Source organism: Gekko japonicus, unplaced genomic scaffold (assembly GCF_001447785.1).
Source record: "Gekko japonicus isolate JY-2015 unplaced genomic scaffold, Gekko_japonicus_V1.1 scaffold1178, whole genome shotgun sequence".
NCBI classification, from domain to species: Eukaryota; Metazoa; Chordata; class Lepidosauria; order Squamata; family Gekkonidae; genus Gekko; species Gekko japonicus.
The window spans coordinates 203,690-225,255 of record NW_015160247.1 but is presented as its reverse complement, the minus strand read 5'-3'; the positions used below and the strand labels follow the sequence as shown (position 1 = coordinate 225,255).

At 45.0% G+C, this 21,566-nt stretch overlaps 1 protein-coding gene across 1 annotated transcript in view; it reads left to right on the top strand.

The window, feature by feature from the left end:
* The window catches only part of RUFY2 (RUN and FYVE domain containing 2), a 35,786-nt gene extending 17,094 nt beyond the window's left edge, over positions 1-18,692 (top strand). Inside the window, exons 12-17 of the mRNA XM_015413859.1 lie at positions 1,013-1,132; positions 2,668-2,698; positions 10,451-10,545; positions 15,091-15,139; positions 16,525-16,602; positions 17,636-18,692. Of these exons, the coding sequence (XP_015269345.1) occupies positions 1,013-1,132; positions 2,668-2,698; positions 10,451-10,545; positions 15,091-15,139; positions 16,525-16,602; positions 17,636-17,779 (517 nt within the window). The 3' untranslated portion in view covers positions 17,780-18,692. The remainder of the gene's footprint in view (positions 1-1,012; positions 1,133-2,667; positions 2,699-10,450; positions 10,546-15,090; positions 15,140-16,524; positions 16,603-17,635) is intronic.
* Positions 18,693-21,566: the final 2,874 nt, after the last annotated feature.

The window sequence follows — 21,566 nt, the reverse complement described above, 5'->3', positions numbered from 1 at the left end:
CCCAGACTGAGAGTTCCTAAGAACATAAGAGAAGCCAAATGTTAGATCAGGCCAGTGGCCCATCCAATCCAACACTCTGTGTCACACAGGGGCCAAAAATACCAGGTGCCATCAGGAGGTCCACCAGTGGGGCTAGGACACTAGGAGCCCTCCCACTGTTGCCCCCCCCCCAAGCACCAAGAATACAGAGCACCCCTTGCCCCAGACGGAGAGTTCCTATTCTTGGCCCAATTGTCCAGAGTCATCCTTATTATCCCCCTGGCCCCGTCTCCCCTACAGGCACAAATGATGCTCCAGCTTTAGGATGAGAGCTAAACTTCTATTGAAGTGAAGGAGGGTTGCCCTTACTGGTGTGGGAGCTTCGTGAACACATTAAGGGTACACTTGCCTGCCTCCCATCCTCTCCACAGTCCTGAGTATACCAATTAAGTTCATGCATTCACTTATGTCAAGTGCACTGATTTGGATTCAGGGTGACAGACTTCACACACGTTGTGTTGACTTTGCACAGGACTGTTTTCGCTGCCTTGGCTGCACTGTTCCACTTTGTGTTCTGAATTTTATCATGCCCCTCAGTACGCTTTTGTATTCCATTTTGTGGAGCTGATGGATTTGTGCCGTTAAGGACTGATTAGTTGCATTTTTTTTCTGTTGCTGTTGTTTTAAAAAAAGAAGCCAGTCTCACAGTAACACAAGAATGCACATTCAAAGTTCTGCACATGTGACTCATATATGGCTCTGCACAGATGGCATCTGTTAATTGTGAACACCAAATAAAATTGGAGAAATTGGACAGTTGTCTCTGTTGTTGTTGTTGCTGTAGTGAGAAAAAGAGTTTGGATCTCTAGTCATTGTCTGGGTCTCATCTGAGTTTGTGAGTTTTACCCCAAACTTTGTTTTCATTTAGAAATGTTTCTATTTCCCCATTTTTTCCCCTTTTATTTGTCTTCTTCATCCTTTACACCCAAATTCTAGCTTCAGTTTTACCCAAAGTTGATTTGAATTACACCAGATTGCAGCAAGCTGAGAAGGCTCAAATGGAGGCAGAGAATGCGGACAAGAGATTTAAGCAAGACTATATGAGTAAATCTGAAAGTCTGCAGAAAGAAATCGCCCAAAAGGAGAAACAATTGTAAGTAAAATAAGTTTGGGAGAAGCGAGACTAAATCAACGTGTCTGTCTGTTTTCTGTTGAATGCCACTGAAATGCCTTCTCTCCTTGTAGATAGCCAGTTATGCACCACTGAGTTAGGACCTGCCACCTGAACTCAGAAGGCAGGACTAAGCAGCATTTCTCTGAAGGTGGATTTCTTCCACAGAAGAAGGGGAGCGTGCCCGTCTGCCTCACCCGACCAATATTGCTCCTTTAGCTGTAGCCAGGGGTCATTTCGTAGAAAAAGAGGTGCAGGAGCTCATTAGCACAACTTATTTGCATATGCCACACCCCCTGACATCACCGGAAGTGTGGCAGAAGGCAACACCCACCGCTCAGGCTCCACTGGACTGTTTTGGATTGCTAGCTGTTGGGGGGGGGGGAATGTGCAGATATGCCCTCATAAAGGAGGGAGAGTTTGTACCTGAATAAAACTTGGTCTTAAAGGTGCCAGTGGACTGTTTTGGGGTGGGGGGCTCTGCAACTTACCTGGCTGCTTCTTGCTCTGTCTGAGGGCTGCTGGGAGCAGGGGGTGGGGCTTGTTGCATGTGCCCGCCCCCTGGGCTCTTTACTGCCGGAGCTCCGCTCCTGTGCGCTCCTGCAGGAAATGACCCCTGGCTGTAGCCAAGACTAAGAACCCCAGTTTTCCTCAGACTAGGACTGAGTATTGGGGAATACAAAGTAGCCATCCTGCCCAGGGAAGGAGTTAATTAAGGATGGAGATGGTGTTGGCAACTCATAATCCAAATATGGATAAAAATAGATGGATGTCAGTTCTTATCTGTCAAAAGCCAGGGCTGCCTTCATGTGGACCAGTAAGCTTCCTGCCATGTTGGAGTTCATCAGACCACTCAAAAGATGGCCTTAAAGGGAACTCTCTTACTGCCGTACTCCTGGTTAATGTGTCACAGGTTGTGGCCATACAGATGGAGGCCATATCCTTAGCCCCTGACATCTGAGCTAGGCCAAGTACTTGGCAGAGAAGTGGCTCAAATCCATATCGGTTAATTTTGAGAGCAGGATGGCTGGAAAGGCAGAGCATACCTTAGAGATAGTGGGCGCTATTCATTCAGACAACGGTTGGGGTTGCAGTGCTGATACTGGAGCTGTTCACTGTAAACATGAGCAAATGACCCAAAAGGTCTGGAAGTAGGTTGAAAGAACTCTGAATGTCTCTGGTTGATGCTCTGCAGTGATGCTGGCTGTGCTTTCCCTCTCCTTCAGAAAACAAGAACTGGAACAAAGTCTGTGCATCTTAACATCACCTGAGAATTTTATTCTCTGACCATGTAGCCGTTTCAGTTAAAGAGCTCTGGCCTCATAAGGACATAAGAAGAGCCCTGCTGGATCAGACCATCTGGTCCATTTAGTCCATCTGGTCCATCTAGTCCATCTGGTCCATCTAGTCCAGCATCCTGTCTCACATAGTGGCCAACCAGTTCCTCTGGAGGGCCAACAACAGGGCATAGAGGCTGAGGTTTTCCCCTGATGTTGCCTCCTGGCTCTGGGATTCAGAGGTTTCATGCCTGTGAATGTGGATGTGAATGTGAGTTAACCTCATCCAGAGATATTGGATTCTTTTCCCCTTAAGAGCATGAATATTCCAGTTGATCGCCTGGGAGCTGAGAGGCAGACACCGTTGTGATAGTACGTTTGCCCTGGATGATTGCCTTTCTTCTGGCATCATGAAAGCTCTCCCAACAGGTGAAAGGCTCATCAGGCAAGCCCACTCTCACAACTTCAGTATGTGGCATTCTGCTGTTTCTGACAGGTGAGCAAGTCTCTGACCTAATCTCTTAAGGAAACCAGGGTCTTCTCTCCCAGGCATAACTGTGAAGAACTGGAGGCCTTGCCCTCTCTTTACATCTCCTACATAAAAACATTCCTCCCACCTGCCTCTCTGATTTTGCCTCAACCAGTTTGTTGTATTCCTGTAGAGAGTCTAGGTGTAGTCCTGGGAATCCCTCACAATCCTTTGAACCTCTGGGAGCTCTCTCTGTAGATCCTGACTCTTAAGGCTCTGTTCTTGTTAGCTTCAAGGACATTTTGAGCTTCAAGGACTTTTTTTTGGGGGGGGGGATTTGTTCATTTTCCAGAGGGGTATTCTCTAGCCAGCTCCTCTCTTTAGTCTGAAGATAAATTCAAATTTTCACAGGGTGTGAGAACTGCTGCTCCCTTCCTTCTGTCCTTACCTGGCTACACCTAAGGAATAGGGATGGGCACTGCTTGGATGTATGCCAAGCTCTCAAACTCTATATTGGCTATGCTAGCCAATGTCATTCTAAGCCCACTTAATTTGATAGACTTAGAAGGGTATAACTCTTCTTAGGATGGCATCATAAAACACATAATCCAGGAATCTGTCATTTCCTTTAATCTTACATCCTTGGAGAAGAAGGTGCATTTCCATCCTTTATTATCTGAAGGTATTCTGGTTTCTTTGGTGAAGGAGCAGCAGTACCTGCTTTGGCAGGGGGAATGGTTAGGGGGTTTCTCTTGGAGGAAATTTGTAAGTCTGCTCCTTGGGCCTCCGTTTAAATCTCTGCAAACTATGAAAAGACACTTTGGTCATTGCAGAAGCTGCTTTGGGGCAAAGGGTCCTTAAGAGAATTCTAAAACCTTGGTGGTGGAAAGTGTCATCAAGTTGCAGCCAATTTATGGCAACCGTGTATGGTTTTTGAGGCAAGAGGTGAACAGAGGTGGTTTGCCATTGCATGCCTGTGTGTAGCAACCTTGAACTTTCTTGGTGGTCTCCCATCCAAGTATTAACCAGGGCCACCTCTGCTTAGCTTCCAAGATCTGAGAAGACTGGACTAGCCTGGGCTATCCCAGTCAGGGTCTTAAAACCTTAAGCCTTGACCAACGACAGGGCATTTGGACAGGGAGGGGGGGATGCATTCCCTCCCTAGAAAGTTCTGCTTTTTAGACACCTCTTGTCTGCTAGGGAGTGAAATTCTTACTGCTGAGTCCAGTTCTTCTGACAGACAGAAGGTCATTCTGTCCGTGTCCATGAGGTCTGAATCTACTGGAATACGTGGGACTGCCTTACAGTGGCTGTGCTCATTGCTCAAAGGGTGGGCACAGAGGGTGGCGCTTGGGGAGAGGGTTTCTTCATGACACCCATTGGTGTGCGGCATCCCACAGGGGGCAATCCTCTCCCCAATGCTTTCCAGCATCTGTATGTGCACCCTCACCCAGCTCATCAGGAGGTTTGGGCTAGGGTGCCATCAATATGCTGATGACACCCAGCTATATCTGTTAATGGACAGCCGACCAGATATACCACCCCAGAAGATCTGACCAATTGTTCGGGGCCATGGTGGGATGGTTAAAACAGAGTTGCCTGCAGCTGAACCTATTGAAGATGGAGGTCCTGTGACTGGGTTTGGGGGGGGGGCGAGGCCGGGGTTTCAGCCTCCCACTCCGGATGGGGTACAGCTGGTGCCGGCTTCCTCTGCCAGGAGTTTGGGTGTGACTCTTGATGCCTCTCTTACTTCGGAGGCACAGGTCACAAATACAGCCAGGATAGCATTCTTTCATCCTCGCCAAGCCCGGCAGCTGGTCCCCTACCTGTCCCGTGCCGACCTAGCTACAGTTATCCACGCAACAGTCATCTCTAGATTGGACTACTGCAACTCGCTCTATGCAGAGCTGCCCTTGAACTTGCTCCATAAAGTTCACCTGGTCCAGAATGCAGCTGTGAGGGTCCTTACGGGGACTCCCTTGAGAGCTCATATACGACCTGTGCTCTATCAGCTGCTCTGGAATACCAAATCAAGTTCTAGGTTCTAGTACTTATCTTTAAAGCCCTAAATGGTCTAGGAGCATCATACCTGCGGGACCACCTCTTCCTTTTTTATATGTCCCTCAGAGAGTATTACGCTCAGTTGGTACCAACTTTCTGGTAGTCCCTGGTCCCAAAATGGTCTGGCAGTCCTCGGCCAGGGCCTTGTTGGCCCCATCCTGGTGGAACTCTCTCCCCAGTGAGGTCTGGGCCCTGTGGGACTGAGATGTTCTGCTGGGCATATGGTCGAGGACAGTGACGGTTAAAGAGATCAGTGGCCTTCCCGGGGTCTTTCTCCCCTCCTTTATTTTCTACTCTCTCCTGTTGAAGGACCCTCATGAGTGGAATATGCCCCCCAAATGTTAATTCCTTCCCTGGAATTAAGATCATGGGGAGAGGCCCTGCTGACTGTCCCATCAATCAAAAAAGCTTGCCTGGTGGGTATACAAGTGAGGCTATTTTCAGTAGCAGCCCCACGATTATGGAACAACCTCCCCAGGGAGATGCGGCTGGCCCCCTCATTTTCGGTCTTTAGGAGGCAGTTTTATTTAGGACTGCATTTGGTTAAGTTTACTGGAATCCTGAGTGGGGATTTTAAATTTTGGTTCTTCTGTTTTTAATGTATTTTATGTTATGTGTTCTATCTATGTTTTAAGCTGTCTGTGAGGAAAAAAGGCAGTTAAGAAATGTTTTAAATAAATAAATAAAGTATATATATTCACCTTTATCACTATATGAGTGAAACTGCAAATATGCTTCCAACCAATGTTCCCTGTAAGCTGTGGAATGTCGTGCGTAAAAATTCAACTTTGTGAACCAAAGAATTAAGTCATGAGTGTGCCTACATTTGACTATTGCATAAATTAGTCTTTTAGAATATCATTACCATAGCCTTGTAAGAATCTCAGAATGAATTCTTTTAAACTGTATTTTAAGAAAGATTTAAACATTATAAGTGAAAACAGAATCAAGTCAAGTTTTATTTGTAATTCTGGGAGAATTTCAGGACCCACCTTGAGGTTGGTAACCATAGGTAACCATAGGTAGCACCTTTATCTCTGGTGTGTTGGTTTTCTATTTGCATGGAGTGTTTTTTTAAATGCAAAGGAATCAAGTCAAATTTCATTACAGAAAATGTTTTAATTTAACTTCTCTCTTCTTCTGGATCACAGACTGCTAGATGACTGTAATGTTATTATAATCTGTTGTCTCCTTGTTCCCACCTTTCATTTTTTTTTAAAAAAATAAGTCTCTAGCCCTTTTCTTGCAGTTATAAGGGGGAAAGTGCAGACTGCATTTCTGATCCCTAAAATACAGGGAAAGATCATTAAATAGATTGTCTGTAATCTAAATGGATGCTTTAGACATTCCAAAGAACCTGCTCACATTGAGGGGGACCTTTTTGTTTGGTTGTTTGTTTGTGTGTTTGATGCCGTATATGAGGGTTACAAACTGCTTTGAAAAATGCCACTCTGTTCAGAAGTTGTTTCCCATGGAGGTTGGCCATACAGTTTTTGGCTTAGATAACTACATCTCCTGCTATATAGTGACAGGTGCTAGAGGCACTCCTCCTTTGGAACAGCACAAACAATTTACTGCATGTGTGTTTGTGGGGGTACCTACCTTCCCCATACTTTTAATATAAAGTCAAGGGCTCAATCTGTGGGCCTTATGTTACACTTCCGTTTCTCTTATCAGGAAATACCGTATGAAAATCTGATCTCTGTTACAGCTGTCTTAGTTCCAAGTGTGCAATATGGGGGGTAATATTATTGACCAACTTTATAAGGATATCATAGAGACTATTGAGAGAATAAACACTATGATCAGTTGGAGGCTACTGAACCTGTCAGAAAAGGTACTGGATGTATTTACTGAAAATATCCAGATCTCACCTTCTCTCCTGAGACTCAGAGAGGCTATCAAACCAACAGGAAGCTATTTGATTGCACCTTAAAAGCACAATATAACATTCCACCATGATAAAAGGCTGCAAGGAACGGTGCACTGAATAATTGCCGATAGGCAGCTGTATTACTCTGTCTGGGTGCTGAGGCACCCGGCCTTTCCAGCCCTCTGGGAACTGCTGGAGAGTCCCCAGGGGAAAGAGCTGTATTTATCTGAAAGTTTTCGTTGCAGTTCCCAGTCAGGGTACTTTTATGTGGGTTCAAGAGGCCAGGCTTACAGGAGGAAGAAGTCAGTCTCTTGACAGTAGGTTTTGATGTTTCATCAGGCTGGGAAGGAAAAAGTGTGTGAGGCTTGTGTTTTCTGATCTCTGATGTTTCATGAGGCTGGGAAGGAGAAAGTGTGTGTGTGAGGCTGGTCTTTTCTGATCTCCATGTAAGATCCAAAGCAGAACTCTCCTGCCACCCCCACCCCCCCATGAGAAGCACGGTCAGATGTAGAAGTTTCCCCTGCATTTAGAACTTCTGCAACTAGCTATGGGGGGAATAGGGGTGCCAGCCTCCAGGTGAGACCTGGGGATCCCCTGGAATTACAGCTCCAGACTACAGAAATCAGATCCCCTGGAGAAAATGGATGCTTTGGAGGGCGAACTCTCTGGCACTGGACCCCACTGAGGAGGTCCCTGCCCTCCCCAGGCTCCACCCCCAAATCTCCAGGAGTTTCCCAACCTGGAGCTGGCAGCCCTGCCCTTCCACACCCCGCTGATGGCCGGGGGGGAGGAGGAACCTGGCAAACGTAGGGGGAAACAACATCAGACATTACAGAGAAACAAGAAGAAGAGGATGTAGGAGTCGTAGTTTCTGTTCTGCATTGTATAATTTCTAAAGCCACAGTGAAAAGCAATGGGATGAAGCTTTAAGGCTTGTTAGGTCAATACTTGCATCTTAAATTTATTGTCTTTATTTCATTTACTGTTCCACCCCATCCCATGAACTAAACCAAACCAAAATTGAGTAAAACCATTCAGTAAAAACACATGGAGTACATAGATGTACCTTTAAATGGAATTAATTGTAATTTCTTTTCTCCCACAAAACAAGAATAAGTCTCCACTCAGTTGCTTCTCCTCCAATATTCAGTGTCTGCCTTTTTCATAATGTTTTCAAGCTCATCATAAATGTTTATTCATTTCAATATGTGCTGATTGCTTACTTGGGGGGGGGGTACTTTTATATAGAATACTGCAAAGTTGTTCTGGGGATGGGAGGGAAAGGGAGGATTGTGATGCCATAAACACTAGCCAGTCATTGCTGTGCACAGCAAGTTTGTACTGCAGACTGGGAAAACTGATTTCTACGGAGTTAAGACCTGGACAGAAAATTGTACATCTACATATACAACACGCTGAACATGCTTTCACAAAGACTTGTTTACTTACACCATTTGTCTCTTTGTGTTTCCTTAAAATGTAGTGCTGGATTAAGATTATGTGATGCCTAGTTAGTCCAAGTTTTAAAATTAGTTTAAATAGAAATGATCTACTGTTTCCCCAGAAAATTGGCAGGTTTGGAATTAAGCAAATCTCTGGCGATGGGTCTAACAACGGTGGGGCATGTGCCATAGTCTTTTCTGTCTCACACACACACCTGTAGAGAGTGAGCATGGATCAAGAGATAGTTTCTGGGCATAGAGGTGAAGGCAGTGTCTAAATATATATATGGTAGTACTCAAAACATTTTTGAACTTGGTAAAGCAAAAACGGGGAAAGTTAGTTGACAGAGACAGGAATCATTCTTGTAGGAATGGAATGACAAACCCAGCCAAAAATAAATACACTTTTCAATACTTGTCTCTGTCACTCTATCTCACACACTCACAAGTCACAATTGTAAATCTCCACTGTGAATGTCAACATTTGTCAGATTTCTAACATTCACTGGTGTAAGTAGATAAAGCTCTGATCTAAAGAAGCAATGTGTGTGTGTCAGGTCCCCACAGCAAACAACGTAGTACACACTTGCAAGAAGGTTTTACTTTATTGAAGCCATGAAGCACTTGAACAGGTCACTGTTCAGAATAACGATAGCTCGGAGAGCTGGAAAGGTTAAAGCAAATTCATAATAATTACAGCCAATAAACATGGTTCCCGCGCGCGGCCAAAGGGTTTCTTGCGCGCTTAAACCTTGGGAAAGCAACGGCTACCTTATTATAAATAAGCATACGATTCTCACAGTCTCTACTAATTAAAGACAAAGCAAAGCTCTCTTGCTCTTCCACCTGTGGCCTTAGTTAGATAACGTTACATCAAAGCATGGCTGGCGTATACTGAAAGGAATGCAGAGCTACTGGAGAGATGTGCGCATGACAAGCTGAGCGCATCTACAGAGGGGGGGGGAAGATGCATAGAGGAACATATAGACAAGAATGAACTTTTGGCAGCTTGCTGACAGTGTGCTGAAGTGGCTGCATACAGAACTGGACTGTTGTTCTGGTATTAGTAATCTGATAGTTTATTTCATACACAGATCGCTCCTAATTCCAGTGTATTGTTATAATGTGAAGGCCTACATTAGCTAGTCAGTGGGGATGTTTACCAGTGTGACATCAATCTGCCTTTTCTGTCTGGCTTGTTCTTATCAATTATGTCCTCTATTATTCCTTGTGCGAACTTGCTGATTATCTGGTATGGTTAGGGATGAGATTTTGAAAAAATGTCTGCTTCCCTACATTTCACGTGAGGGTTGCCAGCCCCCAGGTCTGGGTGGGGGTTCCCTCACTTCTGGGGGCTTCAATCCGCCCCTGACCAGCTGGCCAGTGGGAGAAGCCACATCCCCAAGAGCAACCAGCTAGACAGCCTCCCCTCCTGCCCGATTTAAAGGGCGTGATCTGATCTGCAGGGACCACCTGGCCCGCCGACCTACTGGAGGGCCCTTTAAATCTAGCAGGAGGGAGGGAGAGGGGTGGTTGTGGGCCACAGGCTCGGCTCACAAAAATACCCATTGATCTTTTTACCAGCCAAGCATGCAGCCCATGACCGCCCCTCTCCCTCCCTCCTGCTAGATTCAAAGGGCCCTCCAGCTGGTCGGCGGGCCACGTGGTCCCTGCTGATCAGCTGAAGCCCTTTAAATCAGGCGGGAGGGGAGGGAGAGGGGTGGCCAGGCAGGTGGTCGCTCTTGGGGGTGGGGCGTGGGGGCATCCCTGCCCACCCCGAAAGGCCCCCCCAAATCCCCCCTGCCAGAGCAACGAGGGGACCTGGCAACCCTACTGCGTGTTAACTTTTCTTGTGTGAAATGACCACAACTCAGAGTGCTTTGCAGATATCAGGAAGTGTGTGTTTACTCATTCAGATAAGAGACTTGTGTGGGTCTGGGGGGGGGAAAGTGAGGTGTAGTCAGAGGTTGCCGTGGTGTTTATTTTTCCACATGCTTGGTCTGTGACTCATAAGTCAGCTGTGACTTTTGGTGACTGATAAGGAAGAGATTGTAACCAGGAGAGAGCCATGAGATGGTAGTATAGTTTACCTTACCCTTGCCTTTCTCCTTTGATTTGTCCAGTTGTTGATAATATGCAGCTCATATAAATGGTATCCCTAATTCTGTTTTTTTTAAGGAGTTCCTGAAGTTACAGGAAAAAAACAAGCAGTTGAAAAATCTATGTCATGACCAAGAAGAAGCTCTCCAAGAACTAGCTGGCAAACTGAGCGAGTAATTTTTCTTTCTTTTCCTTTTGGTGGTGGTGTGGGGAAAGAGGCATGACTATTCCTGTAACTTAAAGTTTGTTAAACGGGACACTTGTAATATAAATTAGTACCATCCAGCCTCAGAATTATAAAACCCTTGAGTGCAAGACTTCCAGCCACATACTTGACTCTCCTGATGTTTCTTTCCATCCTGCTAGTTGTATGAGAAGTCTTCCAGCTCAGTCGTTCCCGTTATTAGTAGAAAAGAGCAAGAATCCCATAGCACCTTAAAGACTAACAAAAATTGTGGTAGGGTATGAGCTTTCATGATTCACTGCTCACTTCTTCTTGGCATCTGAAGAAGTGAGCAGTGACTCGCGAAAGTTCATACCCTACGACAAAGTTGGTGAGTTTTTAAGGTGCTGCTGGATCCTTTTCTACTGCTACAGACAGATTAACACAGCTACCCATCTTGATCTATCCCCAGGCCCTAGAGGAGCAGTGCTTGCATGGTATACATAATACATCTACAGAGGAGACACCTGAGCAGAAGATTTTACACCAGGGTGCACAACGCAGACAAAAACATTGGCCAGAATTGACCTTGTGTGGAGTTAAGCGGGCCAAGTTGTAAAAGTGTGACATCACTAAGCCCTGTTCTATGACATCATCAGGACTTGCCCTTTGAGATGGTGGGGATTTGACAGTATTCAGGGCTCCAGCAAAATAAGATGAAGATCACCATCTCATTCCGTAGATAAAAGTATGAATTGCGAACTCATGCAGCCTCAGGACAGGGGGTATAAAGCCTTCACCTTCTACTCTGTTTCAGTGTCTGAAATTTGACTCTCTGCTTCATTGTTAGTATTTGAAAGGGGAAAATTCCTGGGTGTCTGCGCTGTCTGGCAACTTACTTATTTAATTAATTAATTTTATTTAATTGTACCCTGCTTTTCTCCCCAATGGGAACCCAAAGCAGCTTCAAGTACTTGAAGGGCTGTCATCTAGAGGATGGTGTGGAGCTGTTTTCTGTTGCCCCAGAAGGCCAGACCAGAACCAAAGGGTTGAAATTAAATCAGAAGAGTTTTCGGCTAAACATTAGGAAGAACTTCCTGACAGTTAAAGTGGTACCTCGGGAGGTGATGGGCTCTCCTCCTTTGGAGGTTTTCAAACAGAGGCTAGAGGGCCATCCGACAGCAATGCTGATTGTGTGAACTTAGGCAGATCACGAGAAGGGAGGGCAGGAAGGGTTGCCTCAGCGCTTAGCTCTTGTGGCCCTTTCTTACACGCCCAGGAAAATGCTGATTGCCACTTTGGGATCAGGAAGCAATCCTGGAGGGGTTTTTTTTGTCATCTTCTGGGCGTGGAACAGCTGTCACTGTGGGTGTGGAGGGGGAGGTATTTGTAAATTTCCTGCATTGTGCAGGGGGTTGGACTAGATGACCCTGAAGATCCCTTCTACCTCTATGATTCTATACATTGTTCTCCATTTTATCCTCTCACCAACCCCTTGAGGTAGCATTAGGCAGAGAGAGTATGACTGGCCCAAGGTTGCTCAGTGAGCTTCCACAGAACAAGTGGTGATTCGACGCCGGGTCTCCCAAGTACTAATCCAACACCCTTAACTACTGCACTGTGCCAGCACTCTTGGCCTAAGACTCGCCACCCTGCTCTTGTAGTGCAGTTTCATGAACATGCAGCTGCCTTGCTGTCGTTGAGCTGCTCCATGAAGTTGAGCAATAATACTGGCTGTGTAAGACCTGCTGACTCCCAGGTAGTTTTGTTGTGGAGGCAGTTTTGTTGTGGATGTGAACTAATAAACTGAAGCTTAATCCTGACAAGATGGAGGTGCTACTAGTAAGCAGAGGGTCTGACCTGGGATTTCAGCTGTCGCCCATTCTGGATGGGGTTGACTTGAAGGAGCAGGTTCATGGTCGGGGTGGGGTGGGGGTGGCTCTTGGACCCAGGCCTACTGCTAGATAGGCTGTTGCAGCTGTAGCCAGGAGTGCCTTTTCCCAGCTTTTGACTGGTTAGGAAACTGCAGCCTTTCCTGGGCAGAAAGGGTCTGGCCACTGTGGTGCCTGCCCCGGTTAGATCACTGCAAAGCATTCTGTGTTGGGCTGACCTTGAAAAGTGTTCAGAAACTTCAGTTGGTGTAGAAAGCTGCAGCCAGGATGTTGACTAGCATGGTTGTAGAGACCTTGTCCCTTCAGTCTTTGCCCGTCTGTTTCTGGGTGCAACTCAAGGTGCTGGTGGTGACCTCTAAAGTCCTGCATGGCTTGGGACCAGCATACCTGAACCACTGTCTGCTCCCTTATGAATCTACCTGACACATGTGGTCATCTCCCAAGACCCTGCTTGGGCTGCCCCACCTTCTGGGATTAGGTGGGTAGCAACCTTGGAGAGGGCCTTCTTGGTTGTGGCACCAAAGCGCTGGAATTCTGTCCCAAGGAAGACTTGGCCTGCCCCATTCTGTTGCCATTCTCTGCTAGCAGGTGAAGAGGTTTTTTTCCCTTTCATCTGGCATTTCATAGAATCACAGAGCTGGAAGGGGCCATACAGGCCATCTAGTCCAACCCCCTGCTCAATGCAGGACCAGCCTAGAGTATCCCTGACAAGTGTTTGTCCAGACGGTGTTTAAAGACTGCCAGTTGGGGGTAGCTCACCGCCTCCCTAGGCAGCTGATTCCACTGCTGAACAACTCTTACTGTCTTTCCTAATATCCAGCCGGTACCTTCCCGCCCTTAATTTAAACCCATGATTGTGAGTCCTATCCTCTGCTGCCAACAGCTCCCTGCCCGTCTCTAAGTGACAGCCCTTCAGATACTTAAAGAGAGCAATCATGTCCCCCCCTCTCAACCTCCTCTTCTCCAAACTGAACATTCCCAAGTCCCTCAGCCTTTCCTTGGTTTCCAGGCCCCTGATCACCCTTTCCTCTGCACCTGCTCCATTCTGTCCCCATCCTTTTTGAAGCGAGGCCTCCAGAACTGTACACAATACTCCAGGTGCAGCCTGGCCAATGCGGTGTACGGCGGGACTGTGACGTCTTGCAATTTGGATGTTATGCCTCTGTTGATACACCCCAAGATCACATTAGCCCTTTTTGTTGCTACGTCGCACTGCCTGCCTATGTTTAACTTACTGTCCACCTGTACCCCATTTCCTCAGTGATCTCGCCCTGATTTAATTGCCACTTTTATGTTACAGGGCATGTGTGTTTTTGTTTTAATTGTTTTAATGAAGTGATGGTTTATTTTAAAATGGCTTTCAAGATGTGATTTATTATGTATGTTTTTAACCTGTTAGCTGCCTTGATGGCCCTGATGAGGGCAGAATGGTGGGGTGTATATTTTGTAAATAAAGGAAATAGTAAGTGGGTGGGGTTTTTGCAGGCTGCAGCACATGTGTTGGTGGGTCACACACAGCTCCAGGCTGTGTGTTGTGTACCCTGCTTTACAGTAAACCCCTCTGCCAACAGCCATAGAAGTAGCCACACTTCTCAAAGAATGCAAAGGGGATCTAAGTGATGGTTCTTTGGGTCCAAAGGAAGATGCTGAGTCTTCATCTGAAAATAGTCAGAACTGGCCTAGCAAATTCCATTAAATCATTAACTCGGGTATACATTTACTTCAGGATAAAAGCATTACCGTTTTTAGTGTGAGCAATTCCTCATAAGCAGTTTTCATTCTGGAAGAGTCTGAATGGGTTTTCAATATAGTCTAACTGTTTGGTGAGTAATGTCAATGTATCAACTCACCCATTTCCCTAGAAATTTGCTTGTCATCGCCTTCAGAAGTACTCTTGACTTTTAAACTTTTAGAGATTGGGATAAATGTTTGGATACACACCTGTTTGTTTATTTAAATATAAATAACATCAACCAAACAAGAAAACAAATTCAGAGCGATCTCCAAAGGGCTTCCAGAAGAGCTATCCTCTTTGAAAGGTGGGAAGAGCACTAGCTCTGGATCTCCTCAGGAAAGTCATTCCAAAGCCTGGAACCTTGCTGTGAAGACACTGCTCCACCGTAGATGGCCCTCCTGTCAGGTCATGGAGGCCTGGGGAACAGGCCCACTTATCAAGCGCAATATGGGAATCCACATTAACATTGTTCAGTTCAGTGGCTGCTCCCATGAGCGAGTTCTGTATTTGGATAACCGAATGTGAAAGGCTTGTTTCCCTTCTAACAGTGGAGTCTGATTTTAGAAATGTTGTGAACAACTGTGCAGGGGGGTTCTGTGCGGAAACATTAACTAAGTTACCTAGTCATGGAAAATGCACCAATGCCTTTGGTAGGCTTTCCCAAGCTCTCAGCCACGCAGGCTTCTCTCTTCACTGAGATGCATGGGGGTGCAAAATGTTAAGTGGAAGAACTTGGGGACAGGGTCAGGTCAGTGATAATATCTACATAAATCTGGGGTGGAGAGGGAATGAGTCTGCCACTGGGTTGTAGTGGGTTGGAGGAGAAGTGAGTTTTAAATGTGGTTGTCAGTCTCAGAAAGAACAGAAATAGTTTACCACTTGTCTGTAATTAGTCACAGTTTATTTACATATCACGTCTTCTCTTTAGGTCAAAGCTTAAAATAGAAGATATTAAAGAAGCAAACAAAACATTGCAGGTCAGTAATGGGGGGGGAATGGCAGGGTAGTTCGATTGATGTGAAATATGTTTTGTACACCGCACTCTGACACATTAAGCTCAGGGACAACTTGAGTAGTAAAGCCCCTCTCCCACTTTGCTTTGCAGCTGTCTGTCCATCCCATGTTCTGTTACTCCCCAGTGTGGTTTATAAGACTTAAGGCACATAATTTAACTGGTATACTTATAAAATATCTTCAGCTCCACTAGATGACCCTGGAGGTCCCTTTCAACTCTATGATTCTGTGAAGTGCCTTTGCTGCTGCTGCGCTCTTGTTCTTTTTAGTCTGCTTCTGGAAACCAGTTTTCGTAATTCTGGGTGGTTTGCTTGTTTTCCCCCACATGTGCCATCAGATAGGCTCGCCAGCTCTGAGTTGGCAATACCTTGAAGATTTTGGGGGTGGAGCCTGAGTGGTGGGTTTAGATTCAGAGGAATTAGCTGTGTTAGTCTGTTGCTGCAAAATAGTCCAAGAGTTCAAATAGCACCTTTAAGACTAACAAATAGCACCTTTAAGACTAACCTGTAAGACTAAGACTGAGTGATGGGTGTGGCCTTATGACACACTTCCGGTGATGTCAGGGGGTGTGGCGTTATGACACACTTCCGGTGATTTCAGGGTGTGTGGCATATGCTAATGAGTTATGCTAATGAGTTCCCCTAGCTCTTTTTCTACGAAATGACCCCTGCTTTAGATATTTTAATGGCTGGGAGGTTAATATTTGCAAATTTTTAGAAATAAAAGGTACTTCTGTGAGAGAATGGCTTGATAAAATAAAAGGTCTATTCAAATTTATTAGGCTGATGGCTTTTCAGAAATCAATGCAAAAAAACCTTAAGGAAACCTGTGATTCCGTGTAGAGGATGAACTACAAGTACAGAGGCATAAAGTTTATATTATGATTTACTGATTTGCATGGTTTGGTTAAGGTATACTTGCATTCTCAGATATTTGCTTGTGCTGCTTTGGTAATTGATACAGTTAAAATAACAATAAAAAATTAAGAGTTCCATGGCAGATCTCTACAGGCAGATAAATGGCATGATAGGATTCCTGCGTTGCCAGTTTTGCCCTGCAATATGCTACCATGGGATATTGGTATCAAATGTGCCTACTGCTGTGCAGTGCTTTGCCGTGCCTAAGGGCCAGGCAGCAGGCAAATGTGGGGAAAGCCTGTTGAGAGTTTGGAAATCTGAACTTTAATACAGAGAGAGCAGTCCCACCAGCCGGAGTTGTCTGTGGGCCAAAAGGCCTGGAGCGAGGAATCCATCACGTTGCCATTGCATGAAAGGCAATTAGTATTTAAGTTTAGATAACTATGCTCTTGTAATTGCTCTGTTCAGAGAACATCTTTTTTCTCTACTAGGGGCAGGTCTGGCTAAAGGACAAAGAAGCTACTCACTGCAAATTATGCGAAAAGGAGTTTTCTCTATCCAAAAGAAAGGTGAGAGTGGATAAAAGCCAGTACAAAAAAAGCCTTTGTTGTGCATATGATGATTATCTACATTTTTATTTATGCACGTGCAATGAATCATCAATTGCTACCAAATTAAACACTGTTCTTACTTTCATACCGTTGGCCCCATAAGTCATGATAGGGGAGTTTTACAAGATGATTTTGCTCAAGCCAGGTCACTTTTTATGCAACTGTATGGACAAGTCAGTGCAAATTATTCCCAGGAGCAAGGACTTCGTGAGGTTCCCTCAAGGACCCCCAGTCTTCCTGGCTCTCCCTCCCTCCAGCTGCCATTTCTGACCCCAGGAGTTTATTTCTCGGGTCACAAGACCTACACGGAGTAACAGCCACACAGGCCAAGAGGCTGGCGGTGGGGAAACATAACAGGCCCTTCTGCTTTTTTCAGCACAGCTCACTCAAAAGATGGGAGGGGACCATTTTGCTGCCTTCCCCTTTCCCACGACCGCTTCCCAGCTCAAATAGCTGTTATCCGTGTGTGTCTCATGACACTGGGAATAAACTTCCCTGGAATCGGAAATGGTTGCTGGGGAGAGCTGGGAAGACCTGCATCCATTAGTACATTCTGCTGCTGGATCACGGGATGTAACCCAGCGCTTGTATATTTCATCTACAGTGAGTCTGGGGCAGTGATGCTCTGTATTCTTGGTGCTTGGTGGGCAACAGTGGGTGTGCTTCTGGAGTTCTGGCGCTGCTGGTGGACCACCTGATGGCACCTAGGTTTATCCACTGTGTGACACAGTGTTGGACTGGATGGGCCATTGGCCTGATCCAGCATGGCTTCTCTTATGGTCTTATGTGAGATGTCACCATGCATAGAATAAACCCCCCAAGTAGTTTTGAGTCAGCATTGACACTTTTCTTCTCATAGAATACAGACATTCAAGGAGTCATTTCATATACATGAAATCCTATATGCATTCAGTTATAACTGATTACAACCCATTGTTTAACTCGTGATGCTGCATTGATTTCAACACTTTTTTCCCCATCTTCATTTTAGCATCACTGTAGGAACTGTGGTGAAATTTTCTGTAATGCCTGCTCAGACAACGAACTGCCTTTACCGTCTTCGCCAAAGCCTGTACGAGTCTGTGATTCCTGTCACGCGTTGCTCATACAGAGGTGCTCTTCCAATGTGCCATGAGTGTCATTTGCGGATTTACAAAACATTGTACTTCCACTACAATGGTAGATACTACAGGTGTTGCTGTACAGAGTTGTGCAACACTGGCTAATGCTTTTGCATCTTCCAAGTCATCCAACCACCCAATCTGAAACCATTGTGCCATTGTGATAGTCCTGCAGTGCCAGCATGAGGTCAGTTTGCAATGCTATGCCAGTGCAGCAATTGGCATGCCTCATCTGAAGAATGTATTTTTTTTACATTTTATGGTTGGTCCTTAAGGATATAAGGCATGACTTTTTGTATTCGATACAGCTGATGTTTTTACTGTGCAGGCGGACCATTCAAACGTCTAGTGCAGAACCACGCCTCCTTGGCCTTTTTTGTTTTTCAAAAATTCCTAGCTTGGGGTTAAGATGGCAGCAGCTGGAGCTCGGAAATCAGAGAGGAGCTGGACGAGGGTTCACTAAGACTCACTATCCAGCGTGCCGCTTTGTATCCCACTCCCATTATCCATCCTCAACAAAAAGATTATTTGAACTGCTTCACTGTGGACACACAATTTTGCAAATTAAATATAAGCAAATGAATCTAACTGATCTAGTTTTTCTGTTGGCAGTATCGGGTTTCCTTTGGCGTAGAATTTGGCATGTCGATCCTCCATTAATAATCTAGCAAATTTTGGCTCTCAGGATTCTAGTGTTTGATTCCATCAATTTCTGGACAGATAAGGGGGAGACAGATATCTGACACAGGAGGGAGGGGACTGTGCTTGGCAGGGAGGCTCCGGGCAGCTGAGGCCCCACCTTGGAGAGAGGCTTGCCAACATCCCTAAAGGACCTTCTGGGTGGGGGGAGGTAACTCCCCAGTTTGCATGATGCACGGAGTGTTATGGGAAAAGGAGGAGCAAAGCTTGGAGAAGGCCTGGACTTGAAAGCCCTGCACTGGGGCTAGGAGCCCAGCTGAGGCATCAAAGAAAGAACCATATTTCAACCATTTCCGCTCAGCTTTGAAACTAAGGGGCGGGAATGTTGGGAGCTTTTTGTACCTAGTTGGGGTATAGTCCCTGGTTTTGTTGTTCAGTCGCACAGTCGAGTCCGACTCTTCGTGACCCCATTGACAAGATCTCCCCAGGCCCTCCTGTTTTCCGCCGTCCTCTGAAGTTTGCTCAATTTCATGTTCGTTGTATCTATGACACGAACCATCTCATCCTTTGCCGTCCCTGACTTCTTTGACCTTCAGTCTTTCCCAGCATCTCCCCCCAATAATGCATGTTATATACTGTGGAAGGTTAGCTGAAGGACGCTAGATGAATTTTTTGAGGTTTGTTGACTTAGACTATTGCTAGCAGATGTACAACTGGGAAGTAGGTTGTAAGAGTTCTGTACCCTTTGCTATCAGGCTGCACAGCAAACAGGAAGCATATAGGAAAATGGGTAATCAAAATACAGCAGAGGTTAAATAATTGTTTGTTTCAATTATTTCTGTGTACAATGAAATTTTTAATGCAAACCAATTCTTAAGATGTCTTGCACAAAGAATTTTTTTTTAGTAATTAAATTGAAAATGGGGGTAGTTGAACACTTTTTACAAAGGCAGCAGAACAGTCTCAGTTTCTATGGAAGTAATTTTAAAAAGACTGGCATATTTAGTTTATCCACAAGACTATACTGTGTTCATGTTATGGTAATGCCTTTATTAATTGCAGTTTATAAGTAATCCACCTATTTTCATACTGGTATGAATATTTCAAATACTTTTGATTATATCATTCCTAAAACAGGAGTTGCTTGTCAGATTGTGAAGCCTAGCAAATGGTATGACAAGCCAAGGATGAACATGTATTATATCAATGTAGAAGAAAGTATCCTTGATTAAGGGGGTTAATTTAATCAAATTTACATTATTCAGCTTCCAAGTTGGTACCAAAAAGAAACAGCCCCACAGTGCTTCATGAGATTATTGTAGGTGTTGCCTGAAAAGGGAACTAGAATAATGGCAGGACTAGCCTCTTAGGAAAGTTTTCCAATACTCCTCTAGGGTCAGCGGTGGGTGGGTATGACAGGAAGGAAGCACAACTGGGGGGGGGGGCGGGGGGGGGGGGGGGAACACAGCTTTGCTTATTTCCCCCCAATAGGCTCCTGCACTTTAAAAAAATTCAAGTAGCATGGCCAAAAGCTTCACCAACTGCATTTCTGATGGTCACGTCGATGGTCAAAGGACAGTCGTCTTTCTGGCTCCCTAAGTTGCTCCTAAGGAGGAGTGTCTAAAACTTCAAAGTTCCACACTGGTGTGGCTGTTTTGTGTTTGGCCAGCAACAGGCAGAAATTCAAAAGGGAAACTCCAGCTAGCCAGTGACCTTATGCCATATTGTTGCAGCCACAGAAAAACTTCTGGTTGTTTATTGTGAGATATCCTAATTTCTTTGAAGAAAAGCCTGCTAATTGCCAGAGGACTTTTGGTCACGTATTTAAAAACGGAAGTTTCTTCATTCTCAGGAGCTGTGTCCCAACCACTTGGGGGAGTGGGGGGCTGAGCAGCAGTGATGGGCATATTCTTCTTCTATGAGGATAAACATGCTGTGTACTTTCTGCTAACAGAAAGTCTCTGGAAAACTACATATAAAACCTGCAATCTTGCACAGCTCAGTAACTGCTGCTTGAGCTAAATGTGCCCATCACTGCTTGATTTCTCAAGTATAGTGATTCCAGTGTTTGTAATGTATATCTACTTCACTGAAGGGAGAGCTTTGGTTCCACCAGCCCTAAGACCTGTGGGACTACAGGTCCTTCACTCCAAAATATCAAGTGTATTAAATGCTTCAATTGTTACTACCCAGTTCAAGCAGTATTTTGTAACTTTGTGCTATAATTAGGACTCAACAGTTTTGAACACTCTTCATTATTCCACCTCCATTGTGATTAACATTCCAAAAATTTCTCAGACATTATAATGAAGCATGTTTTCTGCAGCCTACAAAAAAGAATGGAAAGATAGTGACTGAGACTGGGCATCTGACTGAGTTTTTCTGAAGTCCCGCTCCAATCTCAGGCACTTAATTTGCTCAGAGGTACAGGGGTTTGGAACTGTATCTTTTAAGAAAGCTGCGCCATTCCTGTATCAAGAAGTATAGCTATACTACTTCAGAGCAGACCAAAATGTTAAATTAACTAATTCAGATTTTTGTAATGTTTTAACAGATTTTTGTAATTTTAAATGCAGACATTTGTAATCCTGTGGTTTGAAAAAATAAATTTGACAACTTTCAGCTCATCTTCGTAATGCTGAATCTTTTGAGTCCCATTAAACGTACATTTCTAGCTTTATGCCAAGCACCAGAACACCAAAAGACCAATTATAGCAATTACTTTAAATAATTCAAGCACCAAAAGACCAATTATAGCAATTATTTAAACAATCTATATGTATATTTGCACTACACTCTTTTCATGAGATTATTATGTCAACAAATTAGGGTTGATTCTTAGGTAACTTATTTTTAGGTTTGTGTCTTCTGAGTGGAAAGAGCCTACACAACCAGTAACACTTACCAAGCAAACCCCCACAGCTGATGGGCAGATGCCATGCCAGTCCCACACCTCACTGGAAGTACTGGCACCCACAGCAAATGCTGACTCCCAACATTACTAGAGCAGTAGATTACCTAGGTAGCACGGTCAGGTGAAAAACAACCCTTTGCTGAAATTGGAAGAGAGCCACTGCCAGGTCTTACTGCAGAAACTATTCAATTCATTCTTTTGCCTACCACTTTTACTGCCTTATGTTCTATTGCTACAGTTCAGTGTTC